General features: G+C 34.7%; 1 protein-coding gene across 27 annotated transcripts in view; it reads right to left on the minus strand.

Annotated features, from left to right (window-relative positions):
* KIAA0825 overlaps positions 1-14,845 on the minus strand; it is a 256,762-nt gene that overhangs the window by 167,139 nt on the left and 74,778 nt on the right. For 26 of the 27 annotated variants that reach the window (XM_080572674.1, XM_080572661.1, XM_080572660.1 and 23 more), the window contains 4 exons: positions 12,401-12,571; positions 4,070-4,164; positions 2,007-2,234; positions 815-1,080 (listed from right to left, as the gene is read on the minus strand). In XM_080572674.1, coding sequence (XP_080428800.1) covers positions 815-1,080; positions 2,007-2,234; positions 4,070-4,164; positions 12,401-12,571 — 760 coding nt within the window. The remainder of the gene's footprint in view (positions 1-814; positions 1,081-2,006; positions 2,235-4,069; positions 4,165-12,400; positions 12,572-14,845) is intronic. The other variant, XM_080572670.1, reaches the window with a different exon arrangement.

Genomic DNA, 14,845 nt, shown 5'->3' on the forward strand with positions numbered 1-14,845 from the left:
CAGAGGGAAAGTAGCTGCACAGTGTATACAACCCTTTAGGAATCATACATTCCTTCAAAATTGTTGTAGTTCAGGTGCTCCCCTCAGAAGACCTAGTTTCTAATTTTAAATCACATATGGCCAAAACACATGGACTAATAAAGATATTCCTAGTATCCTAAGCCAAAAAAAAAAAATTCTAAAAGCACAGCTAATGTAATTATATTACCTTCCAGGTCAAATACCGTCTTAGACTTTACTGCTTCTGATCTTTCCTAATTTTCAATGAAAATTGAAGTGAAAATGTAATTTTCATTGAAATGAAAATGCATGAATGAAAAATAAATTCTAAACGTAGATTGGATATATTTGTTCACATTTTTGAACAAAGATGGTATAAGGAAAAACTGCAGGAGTGTATGTTAATAAAGTTCTCTTGGATTGCTATGTGCCAAATTTGATTTTAAGCAAATTCAGCTATTGCAAACGCCAGAAAAGAAAATTAAGACTGTAGCCTTCTATTGATACGATAGCAGAGTACTTTCAGCTCTCTGGACAATGTCAGTTATTCAAGCTTCATAAAAAAAAAAAAAAGAAAAAAAATGTGATCTGCAAATCATATGCAAATCTTACACATAAATAATTTGTTTTGTAATGGCTGTTTTAGATTATCAACAGCTTTGAGTCAGGTCTTTCCATAAATAGTACATGTAGTGCTTGTGCTAAAAAATACGATGCAATTTGGAAAACTATCATCATACTGCATCACTAAAATGAAGTGAAGTCCTATATTATTTACATTTAAATTAAATTATTACATGTAAAAGGGACTCACTTTTTGCTGTTTTCTCTCATTAAATTGCTATACATCGTAAAATGCTGAAAGACATAGATCGCTGTGGAAAGAGCAGCATACAAGTTTTGCAGAGGAGCCTTGGAGGGAACGTCTTTGCTTTTCTCCTCTAGTCTTGCCAGGACAGCTGTTGCTACTTTGCTGCAGGCCTCTATAAAGTTTGCTCTAATTTCCTGAAGAGAATCATCTCTGCATGCCAAAGCCAATGGAAGCAATGTGTCAAGTTCTTCCATGATGTCAGAACAAAACTGGGAGAAATAAACATGGCATCAAGTTATTTGTATTCTGACAGCATTGTTTAATTTATACACACTAGGGTCAGATTCTTGAATAATGAAATTGGTATAGAACATAAATATATTGAATAAGCTTTACAAACATTTCATTCTGTTGTACAGGGGAGTAACATTTATCTGCAGTAAATGAATTATTACTTCACTCCTTCTTGCTTTAAAGCTGCAAAATATATATTGAGAAAATTAAAAAAAAAATAAAACCATAAATAAGATTATTTTCTAAACTAATTTATTCTGAAAAATATACATTTCTGAATACTGAATATGAAAGAAAACTTGTCATCTGTTAGTAAGTTCATATACTGAGCTCCCTAAAAATATTTCCCCAAAGTTTGTGTTACTTTAAGCAAATATTAACAGCATTCAAAATTTTCTGGAACAGTTGCATATCTCACTAAATTCAAAAACTTGCAAACAAATATTCCCTTAGACAAACTATTTAATTAATTGCCATAAACGACCTTTATGTCAATTCAAAGAACTCTAATGTGGCCACATTATTGGTTATGCTGATTAGTTAAATGGCATGTCTAAGGATTTAAATACAGGAAATCCCTTCATAGTTATGCTTCAAAGCTTTCAGCATGTTCCCATCGAACAACTTGGTAACAGAGCAGACACTAATCAGAATGTTTTAGAACTTTTTGGATGAAAACAATAATGCCAGCAAAATTTAAAAGTTAATTCTTTCAAGTATAGACTACGGACTATTGTATAAAGCTCTGCTCAGCCTCATGTTGTAATGCTTCTCACTTTCTTCTTAATTCCATTTATATAAGATATAGAATATTAATGGTACTGTAAGTACTTCAAAGTGTAGATGGCAAACAGCCTTGGCATTCTGTGTCTCCTCAAACTTCAGATCTTTTGATACCTGCCTTAGCAATTCGTTTTGGTTGCTCCTCCGGTTGGACTGCTCTGCAGGACTCCCTCATTTGCTGGTTGTTTACAAGACTCATTGCATAGCCTGCAGCTGAAGACTGTTCTTTCTGCTCATGTTGAAGAATTTTAGTTGAAAAATCCTCAATTGCTATTGTTATACAGTGAGCCACAGAAGAAGACAGGTCTTTGAACGCATTTCTCCAACCAAAATTCAGTAAAGTAGGCTGAAATATATAGTTTTATTAAATCAACACAAATTCAGTATTGAATGTTACTATTATTACTGCCTGAAATTTACTTAAATGTCCATAACTAAATAACATTAAAGGACACTATAATCTTTTGAAATTAATTTGAATACCTTAAAATATAGCACACAAGCCTTGAAATCATATTAAGAGCAATATATGCACTCAACAAAAATGAACAAGTGAATAGCAATATTAAATTTGTCATCAAGGTTTTAAGAAAATGAATATATAAAACCCCTTGATTAAATATAACTGTTTTTTATAAGCCATGCATCTCTAAATTATATATCAACTTTCATACACATTTAACAAAGCCAAATAGAGTTATAACCTTTATCAATAGTTTAACAAGTAATCCAGCAATGGATACCATGTGATAATTCTGTCTTTTTTGTTTGTTTGTTTGTTTGTTTGTTTGTTTGTTTGTTTTGGCAAGGTAATAACCAGAAACTACTAACCATGAATATTAATAATAAAGAAGTTAGAGAAGGTGGTTTTAACACAGCCACGCTGGATTTCACTCTTTAGAGGTGGATGTAGCAGAGATCAAAATGTTTAAATGGAGATCTCTAGTTTTTAGCCAAAGCTGGATTTTACTTTGGTTTATATTCATTGCCTGTCTTCTCTAGACAGAGACTTCTGAAGTTATCTGAAGTGTTACAGTTGCACAGAAGACACAGTGGGATGTAGTTACTTTTCCACTATTCTTGGTTTGCATGGTTCATGTAACTTACAGCAGACTTCATGCTTACCAGAAGTGACCGAGAATTGCACCACTGTAAGAGAAATATTTCAGTGGTGTAAGATGTAGTGTAAAGATCCCCAATATGAGGACATTATAGGAGAAAAGAGAAGCGTTCCTAACAAGCTGTAGTTACAAAATTAAACTGAAAGACAATGAAAGGCTACAAAACAAAGGGGCTTGCACTTCCAGCTTTACTCCAATTTAGAAGCTGCCTTCTCCTTCCATGCCCCTTCCCCAGCCCCAATACTCAACTCCAGAGAGCACAGAGACAGCCTACCCAGATACCCATTTCTGTAATTCCCCTGTTTGTAATGTCTATTTTTCATTTTTACTTATTTATTTATTTTCCCTGTGATCTTGGGTCAAGTACAGCTCAATCTTCAGAAAATGTTCTTTGTAATCTATAAGATACAGGAACATCTGCCCCACAAATGGATTAAAAGCACATTTCAGAAAGCCATTTCAGCATTAAAACTCAGCCGTTAGGAAATTAAATTCCACCACTGCACAGTATCAGACTTGTTAGAGCATTTAGGTCCCATAAAATCAACAGTAAAAATTTGTTTAGTAGTAAACGACTACTAAAACTTAATCTGGTATGTACCTTCTACAAAGAACACCGCATACTACACAGTACTTTGTTGACATCAAAGAAACTGATCATCATGTGTGTAGGTATCCCTACAGGAAGGATTATGATCAAGTGCTTAGAACTTGATAGATTTTTTTTAAGATTCTTCTTTATTTTACAATATATTTAGTATTGAATAAAAGCTAACATATTTTAGCATGTTTTTACTGTTTGGTTATAAAGTATCTTATATTTCTAATGCTAAATCCATTCTATTATTGCTCAACCTTAACAAAACCCACCAATTCTTTATGAGTGCCCTAAGATTTTACTCCATCTTAGTTGAGAGTTTGCACCTCAAATTCATTACAGTAACTAAATAATGAAACACTGGCAATAGGTGTTTATAATGAATATGGTGTCAGGCAGCACTGAAGACACAGACAAAAGAAAATCCCCCACAAAGTGTTGCAAGACTCTTTTCATACTCACCTCTTTTACCTGAAGTAACTGTTCAGGAAGCACATTGGTTTCATTTGCTCTAGTTTCTCCTATTAAAAGCTCCCCACTAGCTTTCTTCAGAACTCCTGCACAGTATGATAAAGGGGATCAAAGTTAAGATTAATTCTGTAGAAAAGTCAGCAGCGTACAACACCTTCTGATATATCAATATGAAGCATTAAAAAAAAACTCAACAAGATGTAGTGGAATACTAATGTTATGATAAAGTCAAATTCAGGTTATACACAGCTCCTTTTACATAACATGATGAAATCCACATTCCATTGTATTCATATTTTATACATACACACATATAATGTGTAAAATACAGTTTCTTTTGTCATTAATTCATTTTTATACTGATTGCACAGTCATCTATTCCTAGGGAGAACAGATAATGTTAGAACAGCTGTGTAGAAATTAATTTGTATTCTTTGTTCAGTAAATTAAATGAATTGCACACTAATGTATTTTTATAGTTTTTGTTTGGAAATGCCAATATGGTAAGAATAAAAAGACATTTAATTAATACAGTTATTATAAATAAAATAATGGCTACAGGAAAAAGAACAGGTGAAGCTCCTTGAGATGGGATGGTACAAAGCTCACTCATAAATCTTGAAGTAATGGAAATATTGCCTGGTTTGACAGGGACAAGCCAACATCTGGGGTAGACATCACTTCCATCAGTGTATCAAAAAGAATATGAAAATAAAACCAAACAACCTAATATTTTTAAAATCTGTGTCCTAGCATAAAGCCGGCAAACACAGGTGTAGATATTCTTAATTTAATATAACTGATTTGAAATTAAAACCAAGAAGTTTTAAATGATTGAGTGCTGTCAAGTATTACTAACTATTATCTCTTACACATAAACTTAAATGTCTTCAGTCACCTGAAGATACTAGTAGTACACATAGCCAGGGTCTAAAGAGCTTTCCTATTTCTATCAAATATACAGTATGTGAATATATATGGGATTTCATTTACCTAGAGTAGATTTTACTTTTCTCCTAAACAATTCAACCTCTGAAAATGAGCATTCCACTTTTCATATGCCCATACAGCATTCTAAAGCTTCAAGTTTTTTATTATTGTTGTTGTTATTACTATTTTTTTTTCCCAGGAACTGTTTTCATACAAAACAGATCAGGAAAACAAAACAAAACAAAACAAAAAAGATTTGAGCTCTGAAAAATAAAAGATAAATTGGTAGAATATAAAAAAAGATGAGACTAACCAGATAACCTAGCTCTCTGATCATTCAAAGTATGGTGTCGCAGACAGCACCATGAACACTACTTATTTTGATTTGTTCTAACGCATGTTATGATGAAGTTTCTTACACCTTTCTTTAGAATTTACTTCAGAATGAAAAAGAGAACTGACTGGATATTTTTACTCATATTTATTCTGTACTTTCTACCTGAAATTTTCCTTGCTTTTCCTGGCAATTCATCTTTTTTATAGATATATGTTCTATTCTAACAGTGAGCACAATTTTATATCAGCTATTAATATTTTTTATCAACACTTTAAAGAAAAACATTAATACTTAACCTAAAATCCTTGTGTATTTGTAGAATTGCTCTCCAAAGTTATCCAGAACTCAAAGCTAAGACAAGTATTTAGCTGATGGCAGATTTGGATCTCCAGGACCAGAGGCACAGAGCCAAATGATCCTCCCCTCAGCATTAGTCATTTTAAATGTTTCTTCATTTTTTAAATCAATAGGCTCTTACTAGACTTCCCCACTTCCTTTTCTAACAGCCTGAGCACTCTTGTCTTTTATTTGTATATACATATATACAGATATATACACATGTGCATGTGTGCTCACACACATATAAAACATTTCAGTCTTCTACCCTTCACTGTTACCCCACTTTCTCCAAATTTTCGGTTTCCCCAAATGTCATCTAGGTAAACTTGGCTTTCATCTTGTTCATTTTAACCCCCAGCCAGCAGGGACTCCCTCACACCTTTTATCGATCACTGTGCACTAGCTGCAACCTCCCCAAAGCCTAGGCACTTTAGATGCTAGCACAGCCTTCCCTTGGAAAATTGTTTCTACAGAGATACACATAAAATTACTCCCTTCGTGTCCTTCTACTTCTTCACTTCTCTTCTGACTGTCTTGCAAACTCCCCTGGGAAATAAAAGTGCAGCTTTGTCCAAGAGGATGGTACTATAGTAACTGCAAGCTGCTGTAGTGAAGCTACTCAGCCCAAATTAGTTCCCTTTGTAGACAGGAGCTCAGACAATAGGTAGGAGGAAGCATCTCTACCTAGACAGTTATCATTTTCTACACAAATTCTTTGAGGCCTCTCTTCTCCAAAATTTCAAACTTCAAATTCTATTTATGTGTAAAGACATAAATATGTGTCGTCATAGTCATATGGCTGTTAGAGAATTTGCAGAAAGAGCACAATATAAATGTCACAAAGAAGCAGAAGATGTAGAAGGAATAATCAGTTTTTTTTCCATACTTGCTCCCTTTCAAGGGTATATTCTATACCTCCATGCTTAAAACTGATGTTCTTCATTGCTATAGAAGACCGAATCAACCACAAATCCTTGCTGTATCTTTCTTGAAACTTACAATCTACAAACTTGATAAATTGCTCACAATCTGTGTTACTTCAGTATCTCAGGCAGGCAGTTAGAATCATTTTGATAGCAGATATTCAAAAGAAGATTTTATCAAGTGTTTTACTTAAAATCAATACTTTTTTAGCCAACCTTTCATGCTTAAAATTTGTATGGGATAGGTCTTCTCTTGAAAGCAAATATTGCTGCCTATGTCCCCACTGCCTTCAACGTATTTCATTTTTTGTCCAATTCAGTACTGTTATATTTTTGTGAAGATTATGACAGTGAGACTTTGTGCATTGTTTACATATATATATATTCCTTCCCTTTAAAAAGATCTATTAAATTATTTTTTTACAGAATTTTGAAGCTTCCCATTTTTTTTTCCATAACATTTAGGATCTAAAGAACTGTCAGAGTTACTTCATCTAACATCAGCATAGAGTAGATAAGCCTTGAGGAAACCTTTTTATGACTGCTCAGTAACTGTAAATAAGGTAAGTAAGTGTCACCAGAGCAGCTAGTTGGATTCGGTAGGCTCATCCAGAATTTTTATTGAAACTGTATTAGAAACAATACGTCTTCGAGAACAGGGAAATACCATTCCCCCCTGAATACAAATACAGAGAAGAAGCAAAACATATTTTACATGTGGTAGATTAAAAAGCCTCCTACTTCCTTTCTTCAATAACAGAGCCTCCTAATTCCTTTCTTCAATAATGGACTTACTATTTTTTTGTTCTATACTCAGTATATTTACTCAGCAAACTGTAATAAAACATATACTGAAAATGTACACCTGAAATCAAATCCTTTCTGATGTAAATTCAATCTTCACTTTAGATTGACCTGCTGATAATTACATATTTCTAAAAGAAGCTACTTGAACATTTTGCTTCAAAAGCAAAGCAAAAATCACATGTTCTTTTTTGAATCTTTATAACTTCAAAGTCTATTAGGAGGATGTACCCCACAAATTTGATTCTGCACTCCTGTTATTACACTTTCCAGAAATGGATATAGAGTAAATGATTTCTTCTTATGCTGTGAAGGAAAGACCTTTGCAAGTCTTCCAGGTCCCCTGAGGCAAAGCTTGTAAACCTAAGGGCTTGACAACTTTGCCCACAGTGTTTTCAAAGAGCTCCATTGGAAAAAGCTTTTCTTGGTACTCATTATCTGATCTGTCCAAAGTTCACCTTTCTCACTGGAATGAAAAAAAAAAAAAAAAAAGTGAGGCACAGATGAAAGTACGTTAGATGTTTTTGATTTCTTAAAAGTCTCAACAAGAGGTTTCTGAAAAGCCAGAGGGAAGAGAAATCTACCTTAAAGATGGGAAGAGAATGCAATTTGGCATGATCCTAAACCAAGATCTTCTGCTTAACCTTTGACTGCAGCTTAATGTTCCAGGTTCCTTCAAAGAGAACAGCTCCTGTGATGCTGCATGTACTAGATAAGTCAGAACATCTCAGGGAATTCAACTGAACGTAAATAAAGAACTAGACTATCTCATCACAGTAGGCATGATGAGATACCTGCAGAAGAAATGGTTGAATGTCTCTTCAAGAAAAAATAGAAGGTGGTTACTCCTTCCATTTTCTGAAACCTATTGCTTGTAGTACAGGAAGTAAGGATACGAAACACTGAGAACAAAAGTTCTGTAACCATTAGAAAAATACAGATACTCTTCCTCAGAAAGACAGAGTGTTAGCCTTGTCCAGATGCCACACTAAAGTTCAGGGATGGGGCAGAGTTCCGTCATAATTTCCATTATCGTGAGAACTTTTCATGAACTTTTTCTCATTTTATTTAAGAGAAAAATTGAACACTACACTGATAAGAGATGAAATGAGTACTTAAACTGCTTTTTTAATTTTTAATTGTGTTTAGATAATGAAAATATAATTAGAAATCACGTGCAAAACTTAGGTCTGATAAAGAAAAGTCAAAAAATAAAATCTGGAAGGACTAGATGGAGACTACTGAAAAAAAGTTAGAGTGGAAAATGCAATTCACAGATTTTTTTCCATCTATGTAAAACAATTTGGGAAAATGAGTATTCTGAATATATTCCAGAAGATGTCAGATATAGAACTCTCCAACTGAACTCAGAGAACTATCCGTACCACCTAAAAAAATCTCTCTACATCCATCTCCCTACAGAGTTCACTCTGGTTCACTGTTTCCTTTGGTGCTATTGTCTGACATGGGGTTACCATCAGAGAACACTGGTAGGCAGTACTTCCCTCTAACATCTATTTTCAACCGCCTAAATTGGTCTTCATAGGATTCCATTGTGCACACTGCAAAGAAACTTGTCTTGTTGCCAGCTAGAACTGTGAACTACATGTCTTTCTTTTCTTCACTGTTCTTTTTTTTTGGTTCACAAGCAACCTCCTACCAAAAGCAGAATCCGCAGAAGAGACTACATCCAAGCGATAATGCAATGAAAAAGTATGAAGAGAAGCCCAGGTGGCCACCTTGCAAATTTCCAATGTGGAAGCCTTCGACCTCTCCGCCCAAGAAGCAGCTATAGTCCTAGTGTAATGAGCTTTACAAACCCTGGGAGCCTCTTTACCCTTAACTACATACGCCTCCCTAATACAATCCCTTAACCATCTAGCTAAGGAACTCTTAGAAGCCATTTGACCCCTCTTAAGACCCCCTAAGAGTACAAACAATCTGTCAGAAGATATGAAATCTTTGATTCTTCTGTGATAAACCCTAAGTGTTCTTCTTACATCCAATTTATGCAGCCATTGCTCTTTGTCATCGCTGGGTTTAGGGAAAAATGAGGGCCAAGAAACTGTCTGATTTAGATAAAACTCAGATGCCATCTTTGGGACAAAAAAAAAAAAATTTAAAAAGATGAACTGTCCAAAGAACCACTTTGTTTCTGATGGAACTTTACACGTTCTATATATCAAGATTGAAGTACTATGGGATACACTGAACAAAAATCAACTAAAACTGCCATTGAAACAGCTATACAAATAAACTCAACACTTGGCATAAGCATATGAAAATACATTATTTTTGTTGCATCTCTGCATGAATTACAAAGATTAAAAGGCTCCTCTCAATACTAAAAGCAACCAGAAAGAAAAGGAAGCAAGTGCAAGCTTCAAGTCTACGTGATGTCTGGCAAACTTTAGTTCACTTGGATATTAGCCTACCCTTTGTGAATTGGCCTGCTTCTCTTAATTTACCACCAGTACTACTTGCAGAGCACTAATATTTCAGAAATGCCTACACTGCAGTGACTGCAGGCGAGTTTGCATTCACCCAACCTAGCTTTAAACCAGTGAGAGACAGTAAGGGTAGCTGTCTATCAACAGCAGCACACAGTCCAATCTGGGCTAATTTGCTCTGCTTCTTAGGCTAGTTCTGCAGCCTGTGCTGCGCTGTATACCTGATACTTGTACCTGAGTCAACTTAAAGCTGCTTTGGACAGATTTGCACCATATATTTTTAAATTAAACACGATTTCTTGTGATAAAGTTTTTAAGTAGAGAAGATGACCATCATATTTTATATTCACATATTACAATGTATTCTGATGAAAATAAATCAAGGTTTCTAATAAATTGTTCTTATCAAAAGTCAGCCTTCATCACTGGAAAAAAAAAAAAAGATTATCAGCCTACTGTAAGACAGTTACAGAAAAAATCTTAAAGCCCTTTTGGTACTGAACAAAACCTGGAACTACTGGAAACATAGCTGTCATTCTCCCACATCAAATCAGCTTTCACTTCATCACTACAACTTATATTTCTAACAACATGAAGTGAAAATAACCGTAATAAACCCTTCCTTTAGTCAAGACTTTTTTCTTTATTTGTCTAGCCAAGTCTTCTCTTCACATATTCTTCAGAAACTGATATAACTGAACAAATATAACTGAACAAAGTTTTGTGAATAAAACTTCCTAATCAGAACAGTAACATTGGGAGAAAAAAAAAAAAAAAAAAAGATATGCCTGATGACTTCATGAACATCACCTGTAAAAGATCTACCTCTACCTTCCCCTGTGTCTCAAAGAGTAATTGTATGTTTTCTTTAGAACAGGCCTTCTAACCAGAAGACCACTTCCTATAACCTGATCTAATCATATTCCCCTTTCAGATTTGGTAAGTAGAGATGCCATTTAGGAACCTGCTTACTATAGACATGATTACTGTAAAAAAGTATTTTTCCAAAAAGAAGGCTGAATGCACTGTTGAGGAACATTTCTGAATGCTATTCAGCTTGAAGAAATGCCTCAGGATAAAATCCTTACTACATTTTCTGAAAAGTAAAATATTTCTTGTTAACATTGAAATAATTAAGTTCTCTGAATTATTGAAGATCATGTCATTAGCTAAACATGACAAGTCAATTGCCCATTTAAGAATATTTCAAATTTTTAAAGTTTTCTTCTCAGAAAACATAAATAAAAAGAACATCTAAAATTATCCTTACTGAATATGTACCCTAACCTCCTCATTAACCCTATGAGAAGTTTACTATAACACTTTTGTAGGATCAAGGCCATAAAACATAAAACATCATGTATAATAGCTTACCACTTCTTGAGAACTAGTAAAACTGAGAGATTAAAGGAATCTGAAATACATTGAAACCAATAGTAAAAATGGAACTTGAATACAAATTTTATTTGAGCTTTGATGTAAATTCTAAGAATACATAGTCTGACCTGCATTTCTTTATTTTAGAGTGTCAGTATTTCAGATGAAGAATCTATCAACGTGTGCCTCTGAACTCTTTTCATCTTTTTTTCTTTTTTCCAGTTTTCACCAATTTAGTATTCTGAGACCACGTTCCCAAAACACCTTGCTTCTCTGCTTGCAGCTTGACTACAGAGATACCAAATATTTGACTCCACCTGTCCTTTCTCCCTCAGCAGCCTGGCCTCATTTCTGGTCTGATCCTTTCCTGCAATATAATCAAAGCTCCTGAAACCACTTGTTCTCTGGTGACCTGGAATCTCTCCACTGGCAGAAGTAGCAGTGTAGAAGAACATTTTTCAGCATACTGTGCTAAAAGGTGTTATTCACCTGAATTTTCATGATTTTAGGTTGTCCTCATCTGACAAGAATTCTATTAGACAAAAAACAGAGCAAGCTTGGAATCTAAAGTAAATACGAGCATCAGGCTTGATAGTGAAACATTTTATATTCTCTTGTAGAGCCTTCTTTTATAAAAACAGCTACTGACACCTAAACATAGTACATAATAGTAAGTGTTTGTGGGAACTATTGGTGAAAGCAAGTCTGCATACTAAAACATTTATTTGATCATATTAATATCAATAAAACTGATGTATAAGTCTGTTTTTCTCTCTTGAAAGAAAAAAAAAAGAAGTAGATTTCAAGGGCAAGTACAGAAATAGTCATAGTTTCAAGGAATGCAGACTTCATATAATATTTTCTCCTATAGGAAATATATGGTATTTATAAGAAATTCAATAACAGTCACAATGTTACAGTGCTTGATGGTTCATCAATAACAACTGTACATCACATCTTAATACACAACCATCAGTTCTTTTCTACAAATCATTTCACTGAAATGTAAATCTGTGTATTTCAAAAAAGACTTTTAGTGGATATAGTAATACACTCACTTCTATAATATGATGGCATAAATTACGTAAGTAATGTTGAAAATCATATAAAATTATCCTTTTGCACCAGATAAAATCAATAAATCAGGAAAAGCATTCATTACCTTCAACATTCTTATTCTTCTCAGTAAATAAAGGCACCAACAAAATATCTGTGGAGAGTTCTTCAATTTTTTCTTCCATTAATAAAAAGTGTTTGATGAGTTGAGAAAGACACTTGAGTTGATACAATGTTAAACAGAAATTCCTTCCTTTTTTGTGGTATTCCTGGGAGGCTGTTCAAGCAAAATCATAAAATAACTTACTTTATCTTCAAAAATGATCCTACAAAACTGATTATGTAGAAAAGTATAGTGCATCAAGTAATTTCATTCTTTTGCCATAGCATAATTTATCTTTTTCTGATTATAAAGTTTCTCATTATTAGTTCTTCCCAAGTCATTGGCATTTCTCAACTTTCTGGGAACATACAACTTAACTCCAGGTTTTGTTATTCATTAACTAGCATTTTTTCAAGCAACAGATCTACTCAGAAACCATCTCACTTGCAGTTTACAGAAAACAAAACAACAAAAAAAAACACACTATGTTACAAAAACTAGTAGAACAAAATGAAAAAAAAAACCACAACACACATCATTACTATATTTTAATGGTTTGGGACATCACATCATTACACTGTCACTCTGCAAGTCACCTTGTCTGTTTAACAATCTGCTAGCACAATACCATTGATGAATATGACATTTGAGTGAAAAGAAACATCAATCTAACACTCCACAAGTTTAAATATGTGGGGTTTGAAAACAAGCAAGACTGTCAGTGAACAAATATCAGCAAGTATTATATCTATAAGCATCTGGTATTTAAAAGAAGAAACTGAACATATTATTTTGAAATGTTAACACCTGTAATCGTAACATATAGTCATGTCACGTAATCTAGGGAACTCTGCTTTGAGCACAGTCAGACTATAAAATGTAGTGAGTTGTTTCCAATTCTGTATTACCAAACCACGTATTTTTTTTTTTTTTTTTTTTTGTAACTTCTTTAAATGCACTTCTATGCAAATTGTAGTGAGATGATATCATGTTCCTATGGAGTTCAGTTGCAGATGTAACATCAGCAGAACGGTTTACATAGACATTGTCAGAGTGAGAACCAGAGTAATCTGAAAGAGAAGCTCTGAAAGTACTCAGTACCGCCCTTTTCCCTCAAAGTTCCTAGTTTTTGTTTTGTTTTGTTTGTTTGTTTTTGGTATTCACAAATCACTTTTAAATAGACATAGATCTAAGTAGCAGAGCTGAGCTCTGAATAAAAATTCCCTAATTTGCTATTCTTGTTTTACAGCCTTAGAGATTGAACTGTGAGTTTTGCAACCACATCTGAATCTCCTCAAAGTTCCAAACAGATGTATTCATGTTAGTCCCCTACATTTCTAAGAATGCCAAAAGAAACTGCTGTAGATAATTGCCTCTGCTGGTGCCTTGCCTCTGTGAATAAGGAGTAAATAATACCTGCAGCACTGGATTTCCAATTTCAAGTCTAAATCGCCCCCGAAAGATATTCTGCTATTCAGAGAATTCTCCTTTGCCTGAAAGGTTGATAACATAAACTGAGTTTAACTGATAGGAAATGACTGCCTGAGTCTACAGACAGACAGAAATAACAGATGCAAGAAGTGAGAACCATGAATCACATCATAAAAATCAATGGAACATTAGTTCTGTCTCCTGTGATTTGAAAACATTGGGAAGCTCCTGTCCCCTCTCCCCGGGAACAAAGGAACCTTCCAATTATTTGACTGCCCCCAAACTATTGTCCTCATTAGACTGAAAGTAAGTGGACCTAGAAGCCAAAGGTATACCACAGTAATATTAACTTTAAAATATATAACCAAACTCAGAGAGAAGTGAAAAGTTATTTTTTTACTTTCAGTGATTAGTCATATATTAAATATCATATATATTTCAGCTGGAAGCAGAAGATACTAAGTTCAAAGGTCCCTCTTTTACCATGTCATTAATAATTTGAGAGAATACTTCAATATGTGATAAGCATGTATATCCAAATGAACACTTTCATAATCTTCCAAACAAGTTTTTACTATTTAATACTATGTATGTTCTAGAAACATCCTGAAGAGGAGGCCGAGGGGAGGCCTCATGGCGGCCTGCAGCTCCCTCACGAGGGGAGCGGAGGGGCAGGCGCTGAGCTCTGCTCTCTGGGGACAGCGACAGGACCCGAGGGGACGGCATGGAGCTGGGACAGGGGAGGGTCGGGCTGGGGGTTAGGGAAAGGTTCTGCACCCAGAGGTGGTCGGGCACTGGGACAGGATGCCCGGGGACGTGGCCACAGCACCGAGCTGACAGAGTTCAAGAAGAATTTGGACAACGCTCTCAGACATAGGGTCTGGTTTTCGGGTGGCGCCGTGTGGAGCCAGGAGTTGGGCTTGATGATCCTTGTGAATTCCTTCTGACTTGGGGTATTCCGTGATGCTATCAAACTTCCATACAAAATTAAGAAGAAATTTGAGGTAAGCATAGCAG

This window comes from Anser brachyrhynchus (assembly GCF_964034855.1).
Source record: "Anser brachyrhynchus genome assembly, chromosome: Z".
Taxonomy (NCBI): domain Eukaryota; kingdom Metazoa; phylum Chordata; class Aves; order Anseriformes; family Anatidae; genus Anser; species Anser brachyrhynchus.